This window comes from Petromyzon marinus, assembly GCF_048934315.1.
Source record: "Petromyzon marinus isolate PM22_M1 ecotype Great Lakes invasive population chromosome 78 unlocalized genomic scaffold, UKy_Petmar_22M1.pri1.0 chr78_unloc.1, whole genome shotgun sequence".
Classification (NCBI taxonomy): Eukaryota; Metazoa; Chordata; class Hyperoartia; order Petromyzontiformes; family Petromyzontidae; genus Petromyzon; species Petromyzon marinus.
The window spans coordinates 3242842-3269872 of NW_027422625.1; the positions used below are offsets into that span (position 1 = coordinate 3242842).

Here is a 27031-nt window from a genome sequence, read left to right on the forward strand (position 1 = left end):
TATGAATAAGTATAGACGTGTAAGTCACGTGTTACTGTGTGTATATGCATTGCTCTGTGCATCGATACTGACGTGTAGATGGTGTGGATATTCTTTTGTTTCTGTCTGCAGCTGACGCGTCCTCTGTTGCTTCCTCTGCAGAATTGGTCTGATGGAGCAAAGGCATTCGGCGCAGCTCGGTGCAAAAAGGCATCAATGTGACCGTTGTGCATACAGCACGGATCGTACTGAACATTTGACACGGCACCAGAGAACTCACACAGGAGAGAAACCCTTCAAGTGCAGTGTGTGTGGGAAGGCGTTTGCACAATCATCTACTCTTAAAAAACACCAGAGAACACACACGGGAGAGAAACCCTTCAAGTGCAGTGTGTGTGGGAAGGCGTTTGCACAGTCATCTGCTCTTGTAGAACACCAGAGAACACACACGGGAGAAAAACCCTTTAAGTGCAGTGTGTGTGGGAAGGCGTTTGCACATTCATCTGCTCTTGTAAGACACCAGAGAACACACACGGTAGAGAAACAATTCTAGATTTAAAGCTTTCGTGACTGCTAGGATCCATACTCTTTGGTTCTATTGGGTAAAGTCACGTAGGTGAAAATAAAATAACAAAAAATCACGACGTTTCGGCCACAACACAAGCGGCCTTCATCAGGTGAAGGGACGAGACTGTCTGGAGGACAGCACTGGAGTGGAAGAAGCCACGCTTAGATCACGACCTTTAAGCTGTGTGAGAAGAAAAAGACCAGGCGCCTTGACAAAGGAATTAGCATATAATTTAGCATTGAAATGGCTCATTGAAATAGCTAAGTTAAAGTATACACATCCGCAGAGGTATCCCTTGACAAAGGAATTAGCGCTGGAGTGGAAGAAGCCACGCTTAGACACGACCTTTAAGCTGTGTGAGAAGAAAAAGACCAGGCGACTTGACAAAGGAATTAACATATAATTTAGCATTGAAATGGCTCATTGAAATAGCTAAGTTAAAGTATACACATCCGCAGAGGTACCCTTTGGCAAAGGAATTAGCATCGAATTTAGCATTAACTTTAATACAGCTATTTCTGTGACCAGTTACAAGCTAATCACTCAGCTATTTCAATGCTAAATTCGATACTAATTCCTTTGTCAAAGGGTACCTCTGCGGATGTGTATACTTTAACTTAGCTATTTCAATGAGCCATTTCAATGCTAAATTATATGCTAATTCCTTTGTCAAGGCGCTTGGTCTTTTTCTTCTCACACAGCTTAAAGGTCGTGATCTAAGCGTGGCTTCTTCCACTCCAGTGCTGTCCTCCAGACAGTCTCGTCCCTTCACCTGATGAAGGCTGCTTGTGTTGTGGCCGAAACGTGATTTTTTGTTATTTTATTTTCACCTACGTGACTTTACCCAATAGAACCAAAGAGTAAGGTAGAGAAACACTTCAGGTGCACTCCGTGCGGGATGGTGTTTGCACTTTCATCAAATCTTCATGTACACCAGAGAACACACACAGCAGATAAACCCTTCAAGTGCAGTGTGTGTGGGAAGGCATTTACATTTTCATCTGCTCTGGTAACACACCAGAGAACACACACGGGAGAGAAACCCTTAAAGTGCAGTGTGTGTGGGAAGGCGTTTGCACAGTCACCAAATCTTCATGTACACCAGAGAGCTCACAAGCATCGGAAGATCCACAAGGAGTGGAGTCTGAAATCATCTTGCGAAAGTCAAAGTGCCGCAATGAGCCCATCCCTCATGAAACAAGAACCGGAAGAAAATCCCAGCTTGGACACTTTTAAAGGTATCGAGGAAAAATATGTGGAGGTGAAGGTGAAATGTGAAGAAGTGATGGTGAAGAGCGAAGAAGTGAATGTGAAATGTGAAGAAGTGATGGTGAAGAGCCAAGAAGTGAAGGTAAAATGTGAAGATGATTCAACTCCAAAATCGGACCTTCACATCGATGGAGGCAACGTGAAGCAGGAGGAGAATTCTGACTGTGAGGCAGAGCGAGGCAACTCATAGCGGTTTGTGGAAGTGGAAGTGTGGGTGGACTTCCTCCGAGACAATACAAAGTCAAATGGAGACCCGGTAGATGTGTAGGTTTGAGACAATGTCGCTCAATAGATGCACCTTTGTCACAGCCCTTTAATGACATGAATGTGAAGTTGAACACTCAATTCCTAGGTGCAACCTGCAGGGTAAGAGCGGCCGGTCTTTGTGGACCTGTGGGTTGGGTAGATCTCTAATCAGAAGCGAGAGGCAGTAAGCTCCCAAGCATTCACTAGTCTAATAATTCCATTTATATGGTGCTTGCTTAATCGCCTCTGGCAATTCGGAGTTTTGCGTCGTATCTCGTCTCAAACACTCGAAGAGCATCCCCAAGTAGCAGCTGCCCCTGTGTGGCACAAGGTGGTGGCCCTGCACCGGCCTGCATGTGGACAAGAGCCTGTCAGTAGGGGGCGATGGTTGATGTGGCATCTCAGTTGTGGAGTTTGTAGGTAATGTTTAGAATTTGATACATTTTGACCCAGACGCCAGCATGCAATGGCCTACTCGTTTAGAATGACAATAGTATGTTGTACATACACTGTTAAGCAGACGGTGCGTATTTTTAAAAATATCTTCTTGTTAATACGATGTAACCTGATACAGCATAATTCAGTGCAGTAATACAATTTTGTTAAAATGACTCAATAATTTAGAATGAATACTTTGATTGTGTGCGTACATGTAACATTTTGTCAATAAGGGTCATACATTAAATAAGTCATGTTAGGACAAAGTGTGTGCTTTGGAAGTAACCTGTACAGATAACTCAGGTGAGACTCATTGTTCTTGTGATACAGGGCAAAGGGTACTTTTTGTGTTTTCAGGAAGCATCTCCCTCTGGAGCAACTCATTGTCTTTGAAATAGGGAGCACACTCGGATCATTCATTAGTTACACGTAGAGGAGATACATTCTCTACAACACGAATTATAATTTTGTATTACGTGTTGACGTAGATTTTGCCTAACTAGGACTAGAAATGCTCCTTGCTGATTTAACGTCTGGATGCTCACAACCGAGGCATGAAGCAAGCCTGACCGCCTGCGGCGCCCCTCACAACCATTTACGGCCTGGGGCCAGGAAAGTAACGAAAAAAAATTGCACATGAACGACGCCTCTACGCAAGCACCTGATGCTCCATTTGGAAGTTTTGAAATAACTTTGAATTGTATTATGTTTTGAATTAGATAATTGTATTTCTTCATTAAAAGCTTATTCATTTAAAACGACATTTCGTGTGAATTTTCTCTCGTTGTTAAGTAGATGGCCTTGCCGGGGGTTCGGTTCGATGCGGACTTTCACCTGGTTGGGATCGCGGGATCGAGATGAGGTGACACAGAGCTGGTCGTGCGAGAAGACCGCCGTCTGCAGATCGATTCCAACGCGATGGAACGTCTGTCCCTGCACCTCCGTCGTTCATGCAGGGGGCGCGAAGGTTTGTAGCGCCCCCTGCATGAAAACGACGGAACGTGCAGCGTTAGTCACGAAGTTGTGCGTAAGCGCCATAACAAGGCGCTGTAAGCTGACCTGCCACCACGTTCACGGGTCAACAGGGAGCAGCCGAGAGAGAGAGCGAGGTGCGTAGGGGTCGACCAAGGTAAACCCACGGCGCCCCCCCCCCCCCGTGACCGGGGACTAACACCCCTGACCCCCCCCCCCGTCCCTATGGTCCCTTAAGATAAGACCTTCCAGAAGGTTCTGGGGGGTGGGGGGGGGGGGGGTCAGGAGGGGAGGGGTGACCCCGACCTGGGGATAAAAGGCCGACCCTCTGGACGGTCCAGGCAGTGTTCACCAACTCAAGCCTGAAGACATCCGAAGACCTGAAGACTGGACCAGCACCCGGGGACCCTCAACCGAGGCTCTTGTTAGAGCCGGGTTGTAGCGGACCAGAGGTGAGCTCCCGTACCCTGGCTGGGACGGGTCGTCCAGTCTTCCCTTAACGCCGGGCTAAGGGACTTGTGGGTAGCAGAGCCCGGAGTGTGCAGGCTGCGATAGAAGGGAGGCTGTCTCTCCCGGAGGCTATCGGGTGGAGGGGGCCGTACCCCTTCGTGTTACAGTAGTGTGTAGAGCCGAGTTCGAAAGAGTTATAATAAACGCGTTGCCTCAACCAGACGTCTCCATGTGGTTAGTTAAGGACACAACACTTATATAAAAGAGTGTAGCCAGTGGGTTTTGAATTTTTTTAAATGCCAATTCCTTTGATCAAGGCACCTTAATCCCTCTCACACATCTTAAAGGCTGTGGTCTGAGCTTGGCTCTGTTTCACTCCAGCGCAGTCTTTGAGACAGTCTGGTCCCTTCACCTGATGAAGGCCGCTTGTGTTGTGGCCGAAACGTCGTGATTTTTGTTGTTTTATTTTTTACCGACGTGACTTTACCGAATAGAACCAAAGAGTATGGATCCTTGCAGTCTCGAAAGATTCAAATCTAGAATTGATAGCCTCTACGGGGAGGGTTTTCACCTATCTGTTAGAGCTTTTAACAGACAACGGGACAAGAAGTCACAGCTCATCGAGACGCTCATCTTCCTCAAAAGATGTCGCGACCACAAGGTAATACCCATCGCCTTCACACTCACTTCTGCTGCTGTGTCCTCACCGAATTCTAAACAGATTCTGTTTAAGGCCAGCCTCTCTTTAATCTCAGAGAGGATAAGACTACTACGTTTTGAACTCGATACTTTAGACAGGACTCTCCTACAAGCTCATTTAACGTTAACACAAAAAATGTCACCTTCTGATTGGAACCACGTAGACAACACGACTGTTTTTTTTGCCGATTCACTTTCAATCAAATGCAAAGCTAAATTCAACCACCTGTCAAAGAAAAAACCCGGTTCCACATATCACCAAACTAAACGCTGACAAAATTGTTATCAATCAGAGTAGCACCCCGATTTCGGACAATCTGAAAACAGTATTGGCTAAAGGACTAAATTTAGCTGTCACCCCAAAACATACCGATAGATGATATCATTTCTCAGGTCCATGTAGCCCGCAAAGGTATAGCACACATCCAAGCAGACGTCGCAAGAGCTGAAATAGCTACTATTCTTAAGAATGCTAAGAAACCCGTGAGCAACATCAGCAAAGATGAACGCTCTGAACTCGCGAAATTAAAAGAGAGACATGATATAGTCATCCTCTCAGCCGACAAGGGCAATGCCACTGTAATTGTGGATAAAAACTCATACAACAATAAAATTCAGGACCTACTCAATGATGGTAGTTACTCAAAAATTAAAAATGACCCTACTAATAGCCTAACTATAAAAAAAAACAAAAAGATCATCACAAGTTCGACCTCCCTAATCGAACCAACTAAACGTCCCTCCCTAAAACCTTCTGCTGCAAGACCCACTAGATTCTATGGTCTTCCAAAGATTCATAAAGAAGGCACTCCACTACGACCCATCGTATCCACGATCAACTCCCCTACCTATAAGCTAGCACGTTTTCTGTCGGATACCTTGCTACCTTTCACTGGCAAGACCTCCTCAGCAGTACTTAACTCAGACCAATTGGTTTCTACGGTCAAAGACGTTGTACTGTCCCCTGACGATATCCTTGTCAGCTTCGAAATGGTCTCCTTGTTCACCAAGGTCCCGGTACCTGATACCATTAATATATTTGAAAATTTGGTACAACATGGACTAAACCCCGAGGTACCTACGCTGGTCAGACACTGCCTAACCAACATCTACTTTACCTGGAATGGTTCCTTCTACAAACAAAATGAGGGTACTCCCATGGGTTCCCCCTTGTCACCAGTGATAGCCAATGTTTTCATGGAGAAATTTGAATCGGACGCCATCCAGACTTCCACCCTCAGACCTTCCCTGTGGAAGAGATATGTGGATGACACTTTCGTCATTTGGCCACATGGCCTCCCAGCTCTGAACCTTTTCCTACACCACATCAATTCCAGACATCCCGCCATAAAATTCACCATGGAAGTGGAGAAAGATGGCAAGCTACCATTCTTAGATGTTCTGTTTGAGAGGAGACCTGATGGCTCATTGGGGCATTCTGTCTACAGGAAACCTACCCACACAGATTCCTACTTGAAACCTGATTCCCACCACCACCCATCCCAAAACAATTATCTCATCAAAACTTTATCCCATAGGGTTCATTGCATTTCGGACCAACACCACCTGACCAGTGAATTAAAACATGTACCCCTGGCCCTCAAAAAGGAATGGATACTCTGACCGTACCATCAGCCAAGCTGTTTCTCCCTCCATACAGAAACAACCACTTGATACTCCGGTCAAAACCATCACACTACCATATATAGCAGGCGTTACTAAAAAGATTTTAAAAATTCTAAACAAACACAAGATCCAGGTCCGGTTCAATACAGTACACAAAATTCGTGATCTGATCCCATCCGTGAAGGATGTCATTCCTGACTTACAGTACCCCGGGGTTTACAAATTGAGTTGTACCTGCGGTGATTGCTATATCGGGGAGACAAAACGACATGTCTCTGACCGAATTCATGAGCACAAATCAGATTTGAAACACGGCAAAACGAATTCTTCTGCCGTAGCTGATCATTGTTACAATGCTGTGGGTGATCACGATATAATTTTCACCGATACCAAGGTTCTTTGCAAACCCACGTTTTTTTTTTAAATCAGAGATTTGTTCACGAGGCAATTCAGATCTACAAACACAGACACAATTTCAACCGAGAAGATGGTTTAAAATTAAGCAACCATTGGAAAGATGTTCTAAATCGAACCAAACATTAAACTAATTTCAATGGTACAGTATATTTTTTCAAGTAGTGGTACCCCAAACTTTCGCAGCACATGCGGACGCATGTGCACCCGCATGTTCACCCTCTCTACACCTTTCATCATGCTAAGTCTGCCAATTAAATGCGAATTTTTTTTGTTTATGCTAATTCCTTTGTCAAGGAACCTTGTTTCCTCGCACACAGCTTAAAGGTCGCGATCTGAGCGTGGCTGTGTTTCACTCCAGCGCTGTCCTCGAGACAGTCTGGTCCATTCACCTGATGAAGGCCGCTTGTGTTGTGGCCGAAACGTCGTGATTTTTTGTTATTATATTTTTACCTACGTGACTTTACCGAATAGAACCAAAAAGTATGGATCCTTGCAGTCACGAAAGCTTCAAATCTAGAACAACAACAACCACAAAAACTTAGATTAAGGCCATCAGTCTAACTGCGTACGACAACAAAACAAACATGTCCAAACCAAAACACGTTTTCCAAATCACCAAAAAATAAAGCCATAATTGCAACGTAACAGTGATCACAAGGACTGTGACCGAATTTTTACAATAAACTGCATAAATAACATGTAACACCAAACCCTAGGGCCATAGCTGGCTGCATGAGTTACTCCACAACAACAGAAGCATCGGTGGGAGTATCAAATTTTTCAATGCACCTTTAAGATCAGCACGCTAAATCAAAATACAGATAAACATTTTATTTTTTGCCAATGAATAGCAGTGGCAGCTTGGGGTGTACAACTCCTCTAGAGCAGTTTTGAGAGAAGATCTCACTGGTAGCGATTCAAGTTGCAGTTTATTAGCAATAGCATTCCAGACTCTGGGGGCATCAATAGCAAAGGCCCTTCCACCAGTTTTTGTACGGCAATAGGGAATGTGAAGCTGGAAAATGAGCGAAGACCTGAGGTCAAATTTGTTCTTTGAAACAGAGAGGAGATCCAGCAGGTAGTCTGCGGATTTATTTGTAAGTACATCGTGAATAAATAAGATCTGGTGCACAAGCCGTCGATTGAGGAATCTCTTTCAATGGAGCGAGTTAAGTGTGTTCGATTCAACATCTCTCTGTCCGTCTGTGTCTCTGTGCGCCTCTGTGTGTCTCTCTCTGCCTGTCTCTCTGTCTCTGTCTATCTTTCTGTCTGTGTGTTCCTCTTGTCTGTGTCTGTCCGCCTGTCTTGTCTGTCTGTCTGTGTTTGTCTATCAGCGTCTGTCCAACCATAGTCAACGACTGTCAGTAGCAGCAGGCGCCCGTTCAGCTCCCACGGCTACACGCCACTCAAACTTGCTCCCAACACACAAAGACAAAGATCCCCCGTGTAGCCTGCACAGAATGTTGGGGCAAGTGCAGTTAGCGAGCACCTATTAAGGGTGGGATGGCACACTTATTTGAGGCTGAGTCGACGTAGGGGAGGCTCAGGACCGGTTCAGAAAATCGCCACTGGCGGTGTTGGCCACGAGCGGGAATGGAACTCGGCTGGTCGGGAGCGGAGCGCTCAACACGTCACTGCCGCTCCTCTTCTGTCAACAAACTTGAACTCTGACCCCGCTCTCTGACGTCACCGCTCAGCGTGACCTCATCGGCGTCAAACGCAAGGGGGCGGTGGGCCTCGCTAGTGACGTCATGTCACCAAGGTATTCGCCTCACCCCCGACCTCCGCGCTCTTGGCGTGACGTCGCCTCTGCTCGGCCGCTGCCAATATCTGACCCAGTGCCAATCCTTATTTGGGCAAAGCTACGAACGGTGACTGGCGGCTCATTAACATAATGTATTCGTTAAAGCCGTCGTGAGTTTTTTTGCGACAGGTTCGGCACCCACGCCCCATCCAACCAGGATTGGGAGGGGAGTGTCTTGTACTCCGGAAGTGACGTCACATCACCTCCTGCCGCGTTACGTCACGAGGTCACCGGAAGCTACCGCTCCGCGCGTGAACTGAAATCCGAGGTGAGAAATTCTCATCGCGCTTGTGGTGGTGAGGTGGTTGTGGTGGTTGTTGTGGTGGTTGTGGTGGTCGTTGTGGTTGTTGTTGTTTCCCGAGGTAGAGCCTCGCTCTCTCTCGTAGGGATGTCAATTGAGTAACAGCGAGCATGGAAGCGATGTCCAGGTTGGAACTTTACAGCGCTGGGCCTAGCCACGTGGCGTCTTGCCTCCTGCCCTCGCCTGATCGCGTTTGCTTCAATTCTCTCGCTTAGTTGAGCAATCTTTGTAAGAAAGTAATCAACCAGGCTATGCGTTACTTGTGTGTTGACCGACTCTGTGTTGCATTACATTTCCTAATTGTACTCAGTTTTATTAAGTGTGCTTTTTCTCTGTGTGTGTGATCGTTTTATTATTATTTACTGCAGTTACCAAAGTTCCAAATCTCTCATTGACACAAGGCCGTAATTATATATTATAATAATTATAATATATTATAATAATATATATTGGGGGACACAACCCTCCCAATGATCAAATATGCTCAAAATGTCCCCCCCAATATATTGCTATAGCAATATACAATATATAATATTGCTATAAAAATGTTTTCTAAATAATAATTGCTATGCTATGTTAATAAAAATATCAATTTGCTAAACCTTGGCCACAAAATCTGGACTTGTCTTCATATAACAATGCATAGATTTCTGTTTATATGATTGTGTTGTACTTTATGAATCCCTGATCTCTGCCATTACATACTATGAAAGAAGAAAAGGTGTAAAAAGTAAAAACAGCAATGTAATACAATACACTCTTATACATTATTGTATCAAGTAAAATAAATTCCATCCCATGTGTTGGTGAATTTTAAAAATATTTTATGCAGGAAAATGGCAGGAAATTAGTTTTCAAATTTTTATTTTTTTCTGGGGGGGGGGACCCCAGACCCCCTGGAAGATTTGGTCCCCCCCAATGTTGACTCCATGACTACGGCCTTGCATTGACTTGCTAATTTCTCTACCCTCCCCCTCTCTCTATTTAAGGCCTCGACACAGAGGCGTTGTTTCTCTGTGTGCCTATGTGTGTGTCTCTCTCTGTGTGTCTCTGTGTTATCTCTCTCTGTCTCCGTGTCTGTGTTTTGTCTCTCTCTCAAATTGAGCAATCTTTGGAAGAACGTTATCAACCAGGTGGGGTGTTGTTGACTGTTACCTTAGCCGACTCTCTGTGTTGTTATTGCATTACGTTTCTAAGTTTAACTAGGTTTAATTTCTCTTTCACTTGTACCTGATGATGATTGCTTGTGTTGCAATCGAAATGTCGCACGCTATTTGCGCACAGCGTTGGTGTACGGTGCTTTTTGTGGAATATTTTGCTGTTTTTCCCTGGATTTTCTGTTTGCAGAGTCACATTGTCACTTCAAGATGTTTTCTTGTTCATGTTTAAGTTTTTTGATTGTTGCAGTTGCACCCGATTCAAGAGCCGAATGGCTCACAGGGCTATACTAAATAAATGAAACTGAAACTATTATTTAATTAATTTATTTATTTCTACTTGACTTTACCGAAAGAACCAAAGAGTATCTTGCTTTAGTTTAAATTTCTCTTCACCTGCCTCGCTACTCTGTAACTTTGTTTTAAATATTCACAGTCTTATTTTTATTTTTTTACCAGGCCACGCCCGCGTTGAGCTGGTGAAACCGGTCTTGTTTTCAGAAGCGACCTGCCCACAACAACAACAACAAGGTGGGACTTGTCAACAGCGTGGTGGTGTTCACTCTAGACGCGTGGCGGTGTTCACTCTGGGCGCGTGGCGGTGTTCACTCTAGACGCGTGGCGATGTTCACTCTGGACGTGTGGTGGTGTTAACTCTAGATGCATGGCGGTGTTCACTCTAGACGCGTGGCGGTGTTCACTCTAGACGCGTGGCGGTGTTCACTCTGGACGCGTGGCGGTGTTCACTCTAGACGCGTGGCGGTGTTCAATCTAGACGCGTGGCGGTGTTCACTCTAGACGCGTGGCAGTGTTCACTCTAGACGCGTGGCGGTGTTCACTCTAGACGTGTGGCGGTGTTCACTCTGGATGCATGGCGGTGTTCACTTTGGGCGCGTGGCCGTGTTCACTCTCTACATGTGGAGAGGAAACCCGGGGATCGGGAAGGAAATCCATGCGACCACGGGGAGAGTGAGAGAGACAGGCAGCCTCGGCTGTGTTGATTTATCCTCAATGAATTACTTGGTGGAGTGAGGAAGCATTAATACTGAGCAGGTGAAGGTGGCCAGGCGTGGGTCTGGACACACCACCACCTGTGAATCATGCCAGTGTGTGACAGTGGTGGAGCCAGTGGGGGTGGGGTGGCACGTTCCTCCCCAACGATCCGATCGAAATCCCTAATTTCGATCGGATCCTTGGGGTTTATTAGTAACTAGCTTCACTACCCGGCTTCGCCCGGGACTTGGATTCTTGTCTTGGATACATTTCATATTCCCTTATATTTCACTGAAAAACCCGGAAATGTTGATGCTCGCACGAAGGAAAAAAGCCGAAACAAATCAAGTAACCTAAATCGGATGTTTTCACTAATGGAAATTTAACCTTAACCCACTTCTACGTGAGGTCGATTTTGGCCACTCGGGAAGGGAATGACGTAGCGAGCTGAAAATAGTCGCGTTCACTTAGAAATTCCAAACAGCAGAAGCTGTGAAAATTTCATGACGCCAGAGCTCAGCGTTGGAGAGGTTTTGCTGCTTCACACAAACAAGCAGATGTAATTTCTGCTTCATATTTAAGATAGCAGTTCTACCCGTTCTTCGCACAGATTTGTATTGAGACTCCGAGAAACCAATGGCTTTATCGGCCAGGAGCGAAGCGCCACCTAAAATCTCCCGGCACGCTGTTAACAGCTCTAGAAGTACGGCCCGCGAAGAGGCATATGGAAGGGGTAAGCATTGCAGAGCGCTTAACTCAGGTGTGTTGCGGGTTGATGTCACACACTCCATGGTCATTTCCCCCACCCCTCCCCCAAAATGCCAAAGTTTATTTTTATACTTTTTACATTGTGTACAGTATGGAACCTCGCCACATGCCAAATTTCAAGTGTGTAGCCTCTTGGGAAGTTTGCTAAACATTTTGAACAGTCACACGTATCCACACATTTCCCTTTTATATATATAGATAAATCAGCATTTTGCGACCCCCACTGCCACCGTGTGACATGTTATTACGTGCCAGGGACTCCATAATTGGCAATAATTAACGGCAAAGCAGTTACAAACGACTCACAGAATTGTGCGCAGTTGCGTATACAGTACACGACTTCCCTGATGACAAACACCTTCAGCGAGCGCGATGCCGATCACCCGCGTTGAATCAAAAGCAAGGGACAAGTCCTTACTTACTAACAACTCCTTACTTACCAACAACTCCTTACTAACAACTCCTTACTTACTAACAACTCCCAAAAATTTTCATTGCTGAAGGGGTTGCCCCATCTACCTGAAAATCCTGGCTCCACCTCTGAGTGTGTGACAGGGTCAAGTTTGTATTTGCATTAAAGTCTTTGTAAGAATGGAGTCAGGAAGTTATCACAGCACACGTGCAGCTGAAGTCGGAACTGTTCATCCCAGCATTCAAGGACATCTGTGCCTGGCTTCACACCTCTAAGTTGTGATTGAACATTCATTTATGCATTTCTGCATAACACAAATAGTATTATTTTCAACACCCTTTGCTATGTCATGTGAATTTAGCTTTCATAAATATTCCTTTTCAAGCAAAACAACTGAAAATGTGTGCTCGGAATTTTGGGTTAACATTCATTTTGAAGATACGAGGGCTTCCAGGCACGTTTATGACCATTAGCCCTCTCATTGTGTGCCATAACAGCCCGTGTGATGAATTTGGGACACTTTTTCACTATATCATGAATATATAGACGTGTAAGTCATGTGTTACTGTGTGTATGCATTCCTCTGTGCATCGATACTGATGTGTAGATTGTGTGGATATTTTTTTTCTGTCTGCAGCTGACGCTTCCTCTGTTGCTTCCTCTGCAGAATTTGTCTGATGGAGCAAAGGCACTCGGCGCAGCTCGGTGCAAAAAGGCATCAATGCGACCGTTGTGCATACAGCACGGATCGTACTGAACATTTGACACAGCACCAGAGAACTCACACGGGAGAGAAACCCTTCAAGTGCAGTGTGTGTGGGAAGGCGTTTGCCCAATCATCTACTCTTAAAAAACACCAGAGAACTCACACGGGAGATAAACCCTTCAAGTGCAGTGTGTGTGGGCTGGCGTTTACACAGTCATCTAATCTTGTAGCACACCGGAGAACACACACGGGAGAGAAACCCTTCAATTGCAGTGTGTGTGGGAAGGCGTTTACACAGTCATCTGCTCTTCTAGAACACCAGAGAACACACACGGGAGAGAAACCCTTCTTGTGCAGTGTGTGTGGGAAGGCGTTTTCACGTTCATTTACTCTTGTAACACACCAGAGAATACACACGGGAGAGAAACCCTTCAAGTGCAGTATGTGTGGAAAGGCGTTTGCACATTCATCTGCTCTTGTAAGACACCAGAGAACACACACGGGAGAGAAACCCTTCAAGTGCAGTGTGTGTGGGAAGGCGTTTGCACAGTCACCAAATCTTCATGTACACCAGAGAGCTCACAAGCATCGGAAGATCCACAAGGAGTGGAGTCTGAAATCATCTTCTGAAAGTCAAAGTGCCGCAATGAGCCCATCCCTCATGAAACAAGAACCGGAAGAAAATCCCAGCCTGGACACTTTTAAAGGTATCGAGGTAAAATATGTGGATGTGAAGGTGAAATGTGAAGAAGTGATGGTGAAGAGCGAAGAAGTGAAGGTGAAATGTAAAGAAGTGATGGTGAAGAGCGAAGAAGTGAAGGTGAAATGTGAAGATGAAAATTCTACTCCAAAATCGGACCTTCACATCGATGGAGGCAACGTGAAGCAGGAGGAGAATTCTCACTGTGAGGCAGAGCGAGGCAACTCCCAGCAGTTTGTGGAAGTGGAGGTGTGGGTGGACTTCCTCCGAGACAATACAAAGTCAAATGGAGACCCGGTAGATGTGTAAGCTTGAGACGATGTCGCTGCAATAGATGCACCTTTGTCACCGGCCTTTAATGACAAGAATGTGAAGTTGAACACTCAATTCCTAGGTTCAACCTGCAGCGTAACAGTGGCCAGTCTTTGTGGACCTGTGGGTTGGGTAGATCTCTAACCAGGAGCGAAAGCCAATAAGCTCCCAAGCGTTGACTATGTTATCATAATTGCATTTATATTGTGCTTGCTTTATCGCCTCGGCAATTCGGAGTTTTGTGTCGTATCTCGTCTCAAGCACTCGAAGAGCATCCCCAAGTAGCAGCTGCCCCTGTGTGGCACAAGGTGGTGGCCCTGCACCGGCCTGCATGTGGACAAGAGCCTGTCAGTAGGGGGTGATGGTTGATGTGGCATCTCAGTTGTGGAGTTTGTAGGTAATGTTTAGAATTTGATCAATTTTGACCGAGACGCCAGCAGGCAATGGTCTCGTTTTTTCATGACACAATAGAATGTTGTTCATACACTGTTAAGCAGACAGTGCGTATTTTACACGCTTTTTATTTAACTCACTCCGTCTGTTGTCATATACAAAAAAAATATTGTAACTCAATTTTTAGAATGAACACTTGTCTGAGTGTGTGCATACATGCAACATTTTGTCTATAAGGGTCAAACATTGATTAAGTGATGTTTGGACAAAGTGTGTGTTTTGGAATTAACCTGTACAGATAACTCAGGTGAGACTCATTGTTCTTGTGATACAGGTCAAAGGGTATTTTTGTGTTTTCAGGAAGCATCTCCCTCTGGCGCAACTCATTGTTTTTTAAATAGGGAGCACACTCGGATCATTCATCAGTTACAAGGCATACCACTCAAAAGTTACGTGTAGAGGAGATACATTCTCGACAATACGAATTATAATTTTGTATTACGTGTTGACGTAGATTTTGTCTAACTAGGACAAGAAATGGTCCTTGCTGATTAACGTCTGGATGTCCGTAACGGTTGAAGCAAGCTCGGCTGCTGTTGAGATGCTGTGCACCAATAAGGATCCACATGTGGCTTGCACTGAATCAATGATGCACTCCCAGAAGGCTGTGCTAGTTATAGGTTGTGTAAAACATTCCTTTGTTCCGTGGAGAGATCAATAAATGAAAGATGTCGTGTCTGTTGATCTGCTTCATAGCAAGGAGGTAATTTTAAGAGCACATTTGGAATGCATTTTTGGTACAGATTTGTATTCGGTTACAAGGCAGAGCACATCCAGTAGATACATTCTCCACAACAACACTCATTAGAATTAGATCATTGTATTTCTTCATTAAAAGCTTGTTCATTGAAAACGACATTTCGTGTGAATTTCCTCTCGTCGTTAAGTAGATGGCCTTGCCGGGGGTTCGGTTCGATGCGGACTTTCACCTGGTTGGGATCGCGGGATCGAGATGAGGCGACACAGAGCTGGACGTGCGACAAGACCGCCGTCTGCAGATCGAACGTCTGTCCCTGCTCCTCCGTCGTTCATGCGGGGGGTGTGTAGGTTTGCAGCGCCCCCTGCATGAAAACGACGGAACGTGCAGCGTTAGTCACGAAGTTGTGCGTAAGCGCCATAACAAGGCGCTGTAAGCTGACGTGCCACCACGTTCACGGGTCAACGGGGGGCAGCCGAGAGAGAGAGAGCGAAGTGGGTAGGGGCCGGCCAAAGGTTAAACCTCTGGCCCCCGCCGTGACCGGAGACTAACACCCCTGACCCCCCACCCGTCCCTAAGGCCCATTAAGATAAGACCTTCCAGATGGTTCTGGGAGGGGGGGGGGTCAGGAGGGGAGGGGTGACCCCGACCTGGGGATAAAAGCCCGGCCGTCTGGACGGTCCAGGCAGTGTTCACCAACTCAAGCCTGAAGGCATCCGAAGACCTGAAGACTGGACCAGCACCCGGGGACCCTCAACCGAGGCTCTTGTTAGAGCCGGGTTGTAGCGGACCAGAGGTGAGCTCCCGTACCCTGGCTGGGACGGGTCGTCCAGTCTTCCCTTAACGCCGGGCTAAGGGACCCGTGGGTAGCAGAGCCCGGAGTGTGCAGGCTGCGATAGAAGGGGAGGCTGTCACTCCCGGAGGCTATCGTCGTGGAAGGGGCCGTACCCTTTGTGTTACAGTAGTGTGTAGAGCCGAGTTCGAAAGAGTTGTTATAATAAACGCGTTGCCTCAACCAGACGTCTCCGTGTGATTAGTTAAGGACACAACGCTTATATAAAAGAGTTTAGCCAGTGGGTTTTCAAAGTACCTTCGTCTTAAAGAAATTAATTTCGCGTGAGCCCACCGCATTAAAACGATGCTCAACAGAGCGGGGCGAGTCACGGTGGGGGGGGAGGGGGGTCACCTTATCTTTGTCACGTGACGTAGCTCACGTGACTTCTGACGCGACAATGTCTGGATGTTTTCGCCTGAGCACGACCGCTCGTGTTTCGATCGAAACGTGATTTAAGAGTATGAAAGACGTCTTGTCTGCTGAGCTTGTTCATATCTGTGTACATCGATATCCCACATTGCTTACACGTACACACCACACACAATGAAATAAATAGAAACTGGAACGACTTCCGGGGATGGGGAAAGATTGAGGAAACTCTTTCAATGGAGCGAGTTAAGTTTGTTCGATTCAACATCTCTCTGTCCGTCTGTGCCTCTGTTCCCCTCTGTGTCTCTCTCTCGCTGACTGTGTCTCTGTCGTCTCTGTATCTTTCTTTCTGTGTTCCTCTTGTCTGTGTCTGTCCACCTCTCTCTTGTCAGTCTCTGTGTGTGTCTCTATCAGCGTCTTTCCAACCGTGTTCAACTACTGTCAGTAGCAACATGCGCCCACAACTACACGCGACTCAAACTTGCTCCGAGTCTCTGTGTGTACATTGAACTTATTTCGCACCGTACGTAGCCGAACCTGCACAGTAGGAGCGGCTGGTAGCTGTGGAGCTGTGGGCTGGGTACATCTGTCAGCAGGAGCGAGAGACAATGAAGCTCCCAAGCATTCACTACGTTACCAACATCATATTTGCACTCATAAGTCGCTTGACTAACTGCCTCGGCAACTCGGTGTTTCGTATCGAATCTCATCTCAAACAATCGAAGGACCCCTCCCTAAGTGGCAGCTGCCCCTGTGTGGCACAAGGTGGCCCTGCACCGGCCTGCACGTGGACATGAGTCTGTCGGTAGGGGGCGATCATTGACGCGCCATCTCCCTTGTGTAGTTTCTGGATAATGTTTGGAATTGCCACAATGTTGACCGTGGCACCAACATGCAATGACCTGTGCGTTGTGAATGACACAGCGCTATGTTTTACAGCTGCCGTGAAGCAGACTGCGCATATCGTGGTGATTGTTACTGGGGTAGCCAGGTGTGCCTGTCGGATTTGAACCGTGAACCTCTGCAGTAAATAGAGAATGTGCTACAATATTCTTGGTTCTTTCGGTAAAGTCACGTAAATAGAAAACAAAAAAGAAAAAAAATTTGGGAAATAATAAATTGATGAAAGATGCCATTGGTCAACTGACTGAGATGACTGCGTCCCCCCACAGTGTGTACACACACAGTGTACACACACACAGTGTACACACACACAGTGTACACACACAGTACACACACACAGTGTACACACACAGTGTACACACACACACAGTGTACACACAGTGTACACACACACAGTGTACACAGTGTACACACACACACAGTGTACACACAGTGTACACACACACAGTGTACACACACACACTGTGTTAATGCCCACGTTGTTGTTGCTGAGCTCACACACCCAAGGGGTCTCTGATCAAGGGAGGGAGCAATGGAAAATGAATCCTGCTCTGTGACGTCACCGTCACCACTCAGCATTACCTCATCGGCGTGAAACGCCAGGGGGAGGTGTACCTCGCTAGTGACGTCATGTCACCAAGGTGTTCACCCCACCCCGTCCACCGTGCCCTTGAGCATGACGTCACCTCTGCCTGAGTCACTTCCGTTGTCTGTTCAAGTACAATCCTTATTTGGGCAAAGCTACTCCAACGTAATTTATTTAAATTAAGACCCGCTCGTTGCGAGAGGGGAGTGTCTTGTTCCCCGCAAGTGACGTCATGTCACCTCCTGCTGCCACGTGACGTCACGAAGTAACAGGAATCTGCCGCTCCGCGCGTGAACTGAAATCCGAGGTGAGAAATTCTCATCGCGGTTGTGGTGGTTGTGGTTGTTGTGGTGGTTGTTGTTGTGGTGGTTGTGGTGGTTGTTGTGGTGGTTGTTGTTGTGGTGGTTGTGGTGGTTGTTGTGGTTGTTGTGTTTGTGGTGGTGGTGGTTGTTGTGGTGGTGGTTGTGGTGGTTGTTGTGGTGGTTGTTGTTGTGGTGGTGGTTGTTGTTGTTGTGGTGGTTGTTGTTGTGGTGGTGGTTGTGGTTGTTGTTGTGGTGGTTGTGGTGGTGGTTGTTGTGGTTGTGGTGGTGGTTGTTTGAGTAGCAGCAAGCTTGGAAGCGATGTCCAGGTTGGAACTTTACAGCGCTGGGCTTAGCCACGTGGGATCTTGCCTCCTGCCCTCGCCTGATCGCGTTTGCTTCAATTCTCTCGCTTAGTTGAGCAATCTTCGTAAGAAAGTAATCAACCAGGCTATGCGTTACTTGTGTGTTGACCGACTCTCTGTGTTGCATTACATTTCCTAATTGTACTCAGTTTTATTAAGTGTGCTTTCTCTCTCTCTGTGTGTGTGCTCGTTTTATTATTATTTACTGCAGTCACCAAAGTTCCAAATCTCTCATTGACACAAGGCCGTAATTATAATATATTATAATAATTATAATATCTTATAATTATTATAATATATATTGGGGGACATAACCCTCCCAATTATCAAATATGCTCAAAATGTCCCCCCCCCAATATATTGCTATAGCAATATTTGCTATAGCAATATATATAATATTGCTATAAAAATGTTTTCTAAATAATAATTGCTCTGCTATGTTAATAAAAACAACAATTTGCTATACCTTAGCCACAAAATCTGGACTTGTCTTCATATAACAATGCATAGATTTCTGTTTATATGATTGCGTTGTACTTTATGAATCCCTGATCTCTGCCATTACATACTATGAAAGAAGAAAAGTTAAAAAAGTAAAAACAGAGCAATGTAATTCAATATTAGACATGATTGTATCAAATAATACAAAATCCATCCCATGTGTTAGTGAAATTTGTTAATATTTTACGCAGGAAATGGCAGGAAATAAGTTTTCAAATTTTTATTTTTTTCTGGGGGGGGAGGGGGTTCCCAGACCCCCTGGAAGATTTGGTCCCCCCCAATGTTGACTCCATGGCTACGGCCTTGCATTGACTTGCTAATTTCTCTACCCCCCCTCTCTCTCTATTTAAGGCCTCGACACAGAGGCGTTGTTTGTCTGTGTGCCTATGTGTGTGTCTCTCTCTGTGTGTCTCTCTCTGTGTGTCTCTGTGTTATCTCTCTCTGTCTATGTGTCTCCGTGTCTGTGTTTTGTCTCTCTCTCAAATTGAGCAATCTTTGGAAGAACGTTATCAACCAGGTGGGGTGTTGACTGTTAGCCGACTCTCTGTGTTGTATTGCATTACGTTTCTAAGTTTAACTAGGTTTAATTTCTCTTTCACTTGTACCTGATGATGATTGCTTGTGTTGCAATCGAAACGTTGTATGCTATTTGCACACAGCGATGGTGTACGGTGCTTTTTGTGGAATATTTTGCTGTTTTCCCCTGGATTTTCTGCTTGCACAGTCACAGTCACTTCAAGATGTTTTTCTTGTTCATGTTTTTGTTTGTTGCGGTTGCACCCGATTCAAGAGCCGAATGGCTCACAGGGCTATACCAAATAAATGAAACTGAAACTATTATTTCACTTCTTTATTTATTTCTATGTGACTTTACCGAAAGAACCAAAGAGTATCTTGCTTAAGTTTAAATTTCTCTTCACCTGCCTCGCTACTCTGTAACTTTGTTTTGTTTTAAATATTCACAGTCTTATTTTTATTTTTTTACCAGGCCACGCCCGCGTTGAGCTGCTGTACCGCTCTTGTTTTCAGAAGCGACCTGCCCACAACAACAATAGCCACAAGGTGGGGCTTGTCAACAGAGTGGTGGTGTTCACTCTAGACGTGTGGCGGTGTTCACTCTAGACGTGTGGCGGTGTTCACTCTGGGCGCGTGGCGGTGTTCACTCTAGACGTGTGGCGATGTTCACTCTGGACGCGTGGCGGTGTTCACTCTAGACGCGTGGCGGTGTTCACTCTAGACGCCTGGCGGTGTTCACTCTGGGCGCAAGGCGGTGTTCACTCTGGACGCATGGCGCTGTTCACTCTGGGCGCGTGGCGATGTTCACTCTGGACGCGTGGCGGTGTTCACTCTAGACGAGTGGCGGTGTTCGCTCTAGACGCCTGGCGGTGTTCACTCTGGGCGCAAGGCGGTGTTCACTCTAGACGTGTGGCGGTGTTCACTCTAGACGTGTGGCGGTGTTCACTCTAGACGCGTGGTGGTGTTCACTCTAGACGTGTGGCGGTGTTCACTCTGGATGCATGGCGGTGTTCACTCTAGACGCGTGGGGGTGTTCAATCTAGACGCGTGGCGGTGTTCACTCTAGACGTGTGTGGTGTTCACTCTAGATGTGTGGCGGTGTTCACTCTGGATGCATGGCGGTGTTCACTTTGGGCGCGTGGCCGTGTTCACTCTCTACATGTGGAGAGGAAACCCGGGGATCGGGAAGGAAATCCATGCGACCACGGGGAGAGTGAGAGAGACAGGCAGCCTCGGCTGTGTTGATTTATCCTCAATGAATTACTTGGTGGAGTGAGGAAGCATTAATACTGAGCAGGTGAAGGTGGCCAGGCATGGGTCTGGACACACCACCACCTGTGAATCATGCCAGTGTGTGACAGTGGTGGAGCCAGTGGGGGTGGGGTGGCACGTTCCTCCCCAACGATCCGATCGAAATCCCTAATTTCGATCGGATCCTTGGGGTTTATTAGTAACTAGCTTCACTACCCGGCTTCGCCCGGGACTTGGATTCTTGTCTTGGATACATTTCATATTCCCTTATATTTCAACTGAAAAACCCGGAAATGTTGATGCTCGCACGAAGGAAAAAAGCCGAAACAAATCAAGTAACCCTAATCGGATGTTTTCACTAATGGAAATTTAACCTTAATCCACTTCTACGCAAGGTCGATTTTGGCCACTCGGGAAGGGAATGACGTGGCGAGCTGAAAATAGTCGCGTTCACTTAGAAATTCCAGACAGCATGAGCTGTGAAAATTTCATGACGCCAGAGCACAGCGTTGGAGAGGTTTTGCTGCGTCACACAAACAGGTGTAATGTTCTGCTTTATATTTAAGATAGCCGTTGTACCCGTTCTTCGCACGGATATGTATTGAAACTCCGAGAAGCCAATGGCTTCATCAGCCAGGAGCGAAGCGCCACCTAGAATCTCCCGGCACGCTGTTAACACCTCCTAGAAGTACAGCGCACGAAGAGCCATATGGTAGGGGTAAACATTACAGAGCGCTTAACTCAGGTGTGTTGCGGGTTGACTCCACAAACGTCATGGTCATTCCCCCACCCTCCTCCCCCTCCCCCCCCCCCAGAATTTAAAAGTCTATTTTTATTCTTTTTACGTTGTGTACAATATGGAACCTACCGACATGCCAAGTGTCAAGTGTGTAGCATGTTGGGAAGTATGCTAAACATTTCGAACAGACACACATATCCACACATTTCCCTTTCATATATATATAGATAAATCAGCATTTTGCGACCCCCACTGCCACCGTGTGGCATATTATTACGTGCCAGGGACTCTATGAGAGGACAACAGTCCGAGTCCATAATTGGCAATAATTAACGGCAAAGCAGTTACAAGCGACTCACAGAATTGTGCGCAGTTGCGTATACAGTACACGACTTCCCTGATGGCAAATACCTTCAGCGAGCGTGATACCTTTCACACGCATTGATTAAAAAGCAAGGGACAAGTCAAATTTTGATTTAAAGCTTTCGTGACTGCAGTAATTCATATTCTTAGTGCTTTCGGTAAAGTCACGTTGAAGGGAAACAATAAAATACTAATATATATAAAACAATAAAAATTCTCACGACGTTTCGACCATAACACAACCGTTTGTGTTATGGTCGAAACGTCGTGAGAATTTTTATTGTTTTGTATATATTTTATTATTTTATTGTTTCCCTTCAACGTGACTTTACCGAAAGAGCTAAGAATATAAGGGACAAGTCCTTAGTAACAACTCCTTACGAACAACTCCCTACTTACTAACAACTCCCTACTAACAACTCTTTACGTACTAACAACTCCCTACTTACTAACAACTCCTTACTTACTAACAACTCCTTACTTACTAACAACTCCTTACTAACAACTCTCTACTTACTAACAACTCCTCTCATTTTTCATTGCTGGAGGGGTTGCCCCCCCTACCTGAAAATCCTGGCTCCACCTCTGAGTGCGTGACAGTGTCAAGTTTGTATTTGCAGTAAAGTCTATTAACTCTATTAGAGTATGGCGGTTATCGCAAAACAGTAGTTTATTTAGTTTTTCTCCGGAACTCTTTGTAAGAATGGAGTCAGGAAGTTATCACATCAAACGTGCAGCTGAAGTCGGAACTGTTCATCCCAGCATTCAAGGACATCTGTGCCTGGCTTCACACCTCTAAGTTGCAATTGAACATTAATTTATGCATTTCTGCATAACACAAATAGTATTATTTTCAACACCCTTTGCTATGTCAGCTGAATTTAGCTTTCATAAATGTTCCTTTTGAAGCCAGAAAGCCGAAATTGTGTGCTCGGAGTTTTGGGTTAACATTCATTTTGAAGATACGAGGGCTTCCAGGCACGATTGTGACATTTGCCCACTCATTGTGTGCCATAACAGCCCGTGTGATGAATTTGGGACGCTTTTTCACTACAACATGAATATATGAATAAGTATAGACATGTAAGTCACGTGTGACTGTGTGTATGCATTCCTCTGTGCATCGATACTGACGTGTAGATGGTGTGGATATTTTTTTTTCTCTCTGCAGCTGTCGCTTCCTCTGCAGAATTTGTCTGATGGAGCAAAGGCACTCGGCGCGGCTCGGTGCAAAAAGGCAGCAATGCGACCGGCGTGAAAACAACCCGGATCGTACTGGAGATTTGACACGGCACCAGATAACTCGCACAGGAGATGAACCCTTCAAGTGCAGTGTGTGTGGGAAGGCGTTTACACAGTCATCAAGTCTTGTAGCACACCAGAGAACACACACGGGAGAGAAACCCTTCAAGTGTAGTGTGTGTGGGAAGGCGTTTGCACAGTCATCTACTCTTAAAAGACACCAGAGAACACACACGGGAGAAAAACCCTTCAAGTGCAGTGTTTGTGGGAAGGGGTTTGCGCAGTCATCTGCTCTTGTAACACACCAGAGAACTCACACGGGAGAGAAACCCTTCAAGTGCAGTGTGTGTGGGAAGGCGTTTACAGATTCATCTGCTCTTGTAGCACACAAGAGAACACACACGGGAGAGAAACCCTTCAAGTGCAGTGTGTGTGGGAAGGCGTTTGCACAGTCATGTACTCTTGTAGAACACCAGAGAACACACACGGGAGAAAAACCCTTCAAGTGCAGTGTGTGTGGGAAGGCATTTGCACATTCATCAAATCTTCATGTACACCAGAGATCTCAAAAGCATCAGAAGATCCACAAGGAGTGGAGTCTGAAATCAGCTTGTGAAAGTCAAAGTGCCGCAATGAGCCCATCCCTCATGAAACAAGAACCGGAAGAAAATCCCAGCCTGGACACTTTTAAAGGTATCGAGGTAAAATATGAAGAGGTGAAGGTGAAATGTGAAGAAGTGATGATGAAGAGCGAAGTAGTGAAGGTGAAATGTGAAGAAGTGATGGTGAAGAGCGAAGAAGTGAAGGTCAAATGTGAAGAAGTGAAGGTCAAATGTGAAGAAGTGATGGTGAAGAGCGAAGAAGTGAAGGTCAAATGTGAAGATGAAGATTCAACTCCAAAATCGGACCTTCACATCGATGGAGGCAACGTGAAGCAGGAGGATAATTCTGACTGAGGCAGAGCGAGGCAACTCCCAGCAGTTCGTGGAAGTGGAAGTGTGGGTGGACTTCCTCCGAGACAATACAAAGTCAAATGGAGACCCGGTAGATGTGTAAGCTTGAGACGATGTCGCTCCAATAGATGCACCTTTGTCACAGGCCTTTAATGACAAGAATGTGAAGTTGAACACTCAATTCCTAGGATCAACCAGCAGGGTAACAGTGGCCAGTCTTTGTGGACCTGTGGGTTGGGTAGATCTCTAACCAGGAGCGAATGCCAATAAGCTCCCAAGCGTTGACTATGTTATCATAATTGCATTTATATGGTGCTTGCTTTATCGCCTCTGGCAATTCGGAGTTTTGCGTCGTATCTCGTCTCAAACACTCGAAGAGCATCCCCAAGTAGCAGCTGCCCCTGTGTGGCACAAGGTGGTGGCCCTGCACCGGCCTGCATGTGGACAAGAGCCTGTCAGTAGGGGGTGATTGTTGATGTGGCATCTCAGTTGTGGAGTTTGTAGGTAATGTTTAGAATTTGGTACATTTTGACCCAGATGCCAGCAGGCAATGGTCTACTCGTTTTGAATGACACAATAGAATGTTGTATATACATTGTTAAGCATACGGTGTGTATGTTTTAAAATAGCTTCTTAGTACGATGTAACCTGATGCAGTATATTTCAGTGCAGTATTTCAGTTTTGTTAATATTCCTGTCAATAATTTAGAATGAATACTTGTCTGAATGTGTGCGCACATGTAACATTTTGCCTATGAGGGTCAAACATTGAATAAGTGATGCTTGGACAAAGTGTGTATTTTGGAAGTAACCTGTACAGATAACTCAGGTGAGACTCATTGTTCTTGTGATACAGGTCAAAGGGTGTTTTTGTGTTTTCAGGAAGCATCTCCCTCTGGAGCAACTCATTGTTTTTTTAAATAGGCAGCACACTCGGATCATTTATCAGTTACAAGGCATACCACTCAAAAGTTACACATAGAGGAGATACATTCTCTACAACACGAATTATAATTTTGTATTACGTGTTGACGTAGGTTTTGTCGAATTAGCACGAGAAATGGTCCTTGCTGATTAACGTCTGGATGTTCACAACCGAGGGTTGGAGCAAGCCTGACCGCCTGCGGCGCCCCTCACAAACATTTACGGCCTTGGGCCAGGAAAGTCACGAAAAGAATTGCACACGAACGACGCCTCCACGCAAGCTCCCGATGCTCCGTTTTGAAGTTTGAAAATGAAACAACTTTGTACTGTATTATTTTTTTGAATTAGATAATTGTATTTCTTCATTAAAAGCTTATTCATTGAAAACGATATTTCGTGTGAATTTCCTCTCGTCGTTAAGTAGATGGCCTTGCCGGGGGTTCGGTTCGATGCGGACTTTCACCTGGTTGGGATCGCGGGATCGAGATGACGCGACACAGAGCTGGACGTGCGACAAGACCGCCGTCTGCAGATCGAACGTCTGTTCCTGCGCCTCCGTCATTAATGCAGGGGGCGCATAGGTTTGCAACGCCTCCTGCATGAAAACTCTGCATGTGGAGTGGGATCCAGAGGGAAATCAACGCGACCACGGAGAGAGAGAGGGAGAGAGACACGCAAACTCCAAATATACAGCAAGCGTCAGGGTCGGGTTCGTACCCACGACTTCCTGTATGCCAAGAGAGGTAGTTAACATCTCACCACATGGAGAGAGAGACACGCAGCCTCAGCGATGTTGATTGATCTTCAATTAATTACTTGGTGGAGTAAGGAAGCATTAATACTGAGTGGATGAAGGTGGCCAGGCATGCGTCTGGACACACCACCAACTGTTTACCATGCCAGTGTGTGACAGTGTGAAGTTTGCATTTGCAGTAAAGTCTATTAACTGTATTGAGCAGGGAGGTTGCATCAAAACAGTTTATTTTAGTTTTCCTCTGGAACTCTTTGTAAGAATAGAGTCAGGAAGTTATCACATCACACGTGCAGCTGAAGTCGGAACTGTTCATCCCAGCATTCAAGGACATCTGTGCCTGGCTTCACACCGCTACGTTGTAATTGAACATTCATTTATGCATTTCTGCATAACACATAGTATTATTTTCCACACCCTTTGATATGTCACTTGAATTTAGCTTTTATACATATTCCTTTTGAAGCCAGACAGCCGAAATTGTCTGCTCGGAGTTTTAGGTTAACATTCATTTTGAAGATACGAGGGCTTCCAGGCACGTTTATGACATTTGCCCTCTCATTGTGTGCCGTAACAGCCCGTGTGATGAAATTGGGACGCTTTTTCACTATATCATGAATATACGAATACGTATAGACGTGTAAGTCACGTGTGACTGTGTGTATGCATTCCTCTGTGCATCGATACTGACGTGTAGATGGTGTGGATATTCTTTTGTTTCTGTCTGCAGCTGACGCTTCCTCTGTTGCTTCCTCTGCAGAATTTGTCTGATGGAGCAAAGGCACTCGGCGCAGCTCGGTGCAAAAAGGCATCAATGTGACCGTTGTGCATACAGCACGGATCGTACTGAACATTTGACACGGCACCAGAGAACTCACACAGGAGAGAAACCCTTCAAGTGCAGTGTGTGTGGGAAGGCATTTGCACATTCATCAAATCTTTATGTACACCAGAGATCTCAAAAGCATCAGAAGATCCACAAGGAGTGGAGTCTGAAATCAGCTTGTGAAAGTCAAAGTGCCACAATGAGCCCATCCCTCATGAAACAAGAACTGGAAGAAAATCCCAGCTTGAACACTTTTAAAGGGATCGAGGTGAAACATGAAGAGGTGAAGGTGAAATATGAAGAAGTGATGGTGAAGAGCGAAGAAGTGAAGGTGATATATGAAGAAGTGTTGGTGAAGAGCGAAGAAGTGAAGGTAAAATGTGAAGATGAAAATTCTACTCCAAAATCGGACCTTCACATCGATGGAGGCAACGTGAAGCAGGAGGAGAATTCTGACTGTGAGGCAGAGCGAGGCAACTCCCAGCAGTTTGTGGAAGTGGAAGTGTGGGTGGACTTTTTTTGACACAATACAAAGTCAAATGGAGACCCGGTAGATGTGTAAGCTGGAGACGATGTCGCTCCAATAGATGCACCTTTGTCACAGGCCTTTAATGACAAGAATGTGAAGTTGAACACTCAAT

The 27031-nt window shown here is 45.8% G+C and overlaps 1 protein-coding gene across 4 annotated transcripts in view; it reads left to right on the forward strand.

Moving 5' to 3' along the window:
* LOC142908275 (uncharacterized) overlaps positions 1-25200 on the forward strand; it is a 59494-nt gene extending 34294 nt beyond the window's left edge. Inside the window, exons 1-3 of one of the 4 annotated variants that reach the window (XM_076058750.1) lie at positions 7557-8736; positions 10386-10457; positions 12767-15128. In XM_076058750.1, the coding sequence (XP_075914865.1) occupies positions 12777-13814 (1038 nt within the window). In that variant the 5' untranslated portion in view covers positions 7557-8736; positions 10386-10457; positions 12767-12776 and the 3' untranslated portion in view covers positions 13815-15128. The other 3 variants (XM_076058753.1, XM_076058752.1, XM_076058751.1) reach the window with 3 other exon arrangements.
* The last annotated feature ends 1831 nt before the right edge of the window (positions 25201-27031 follow it).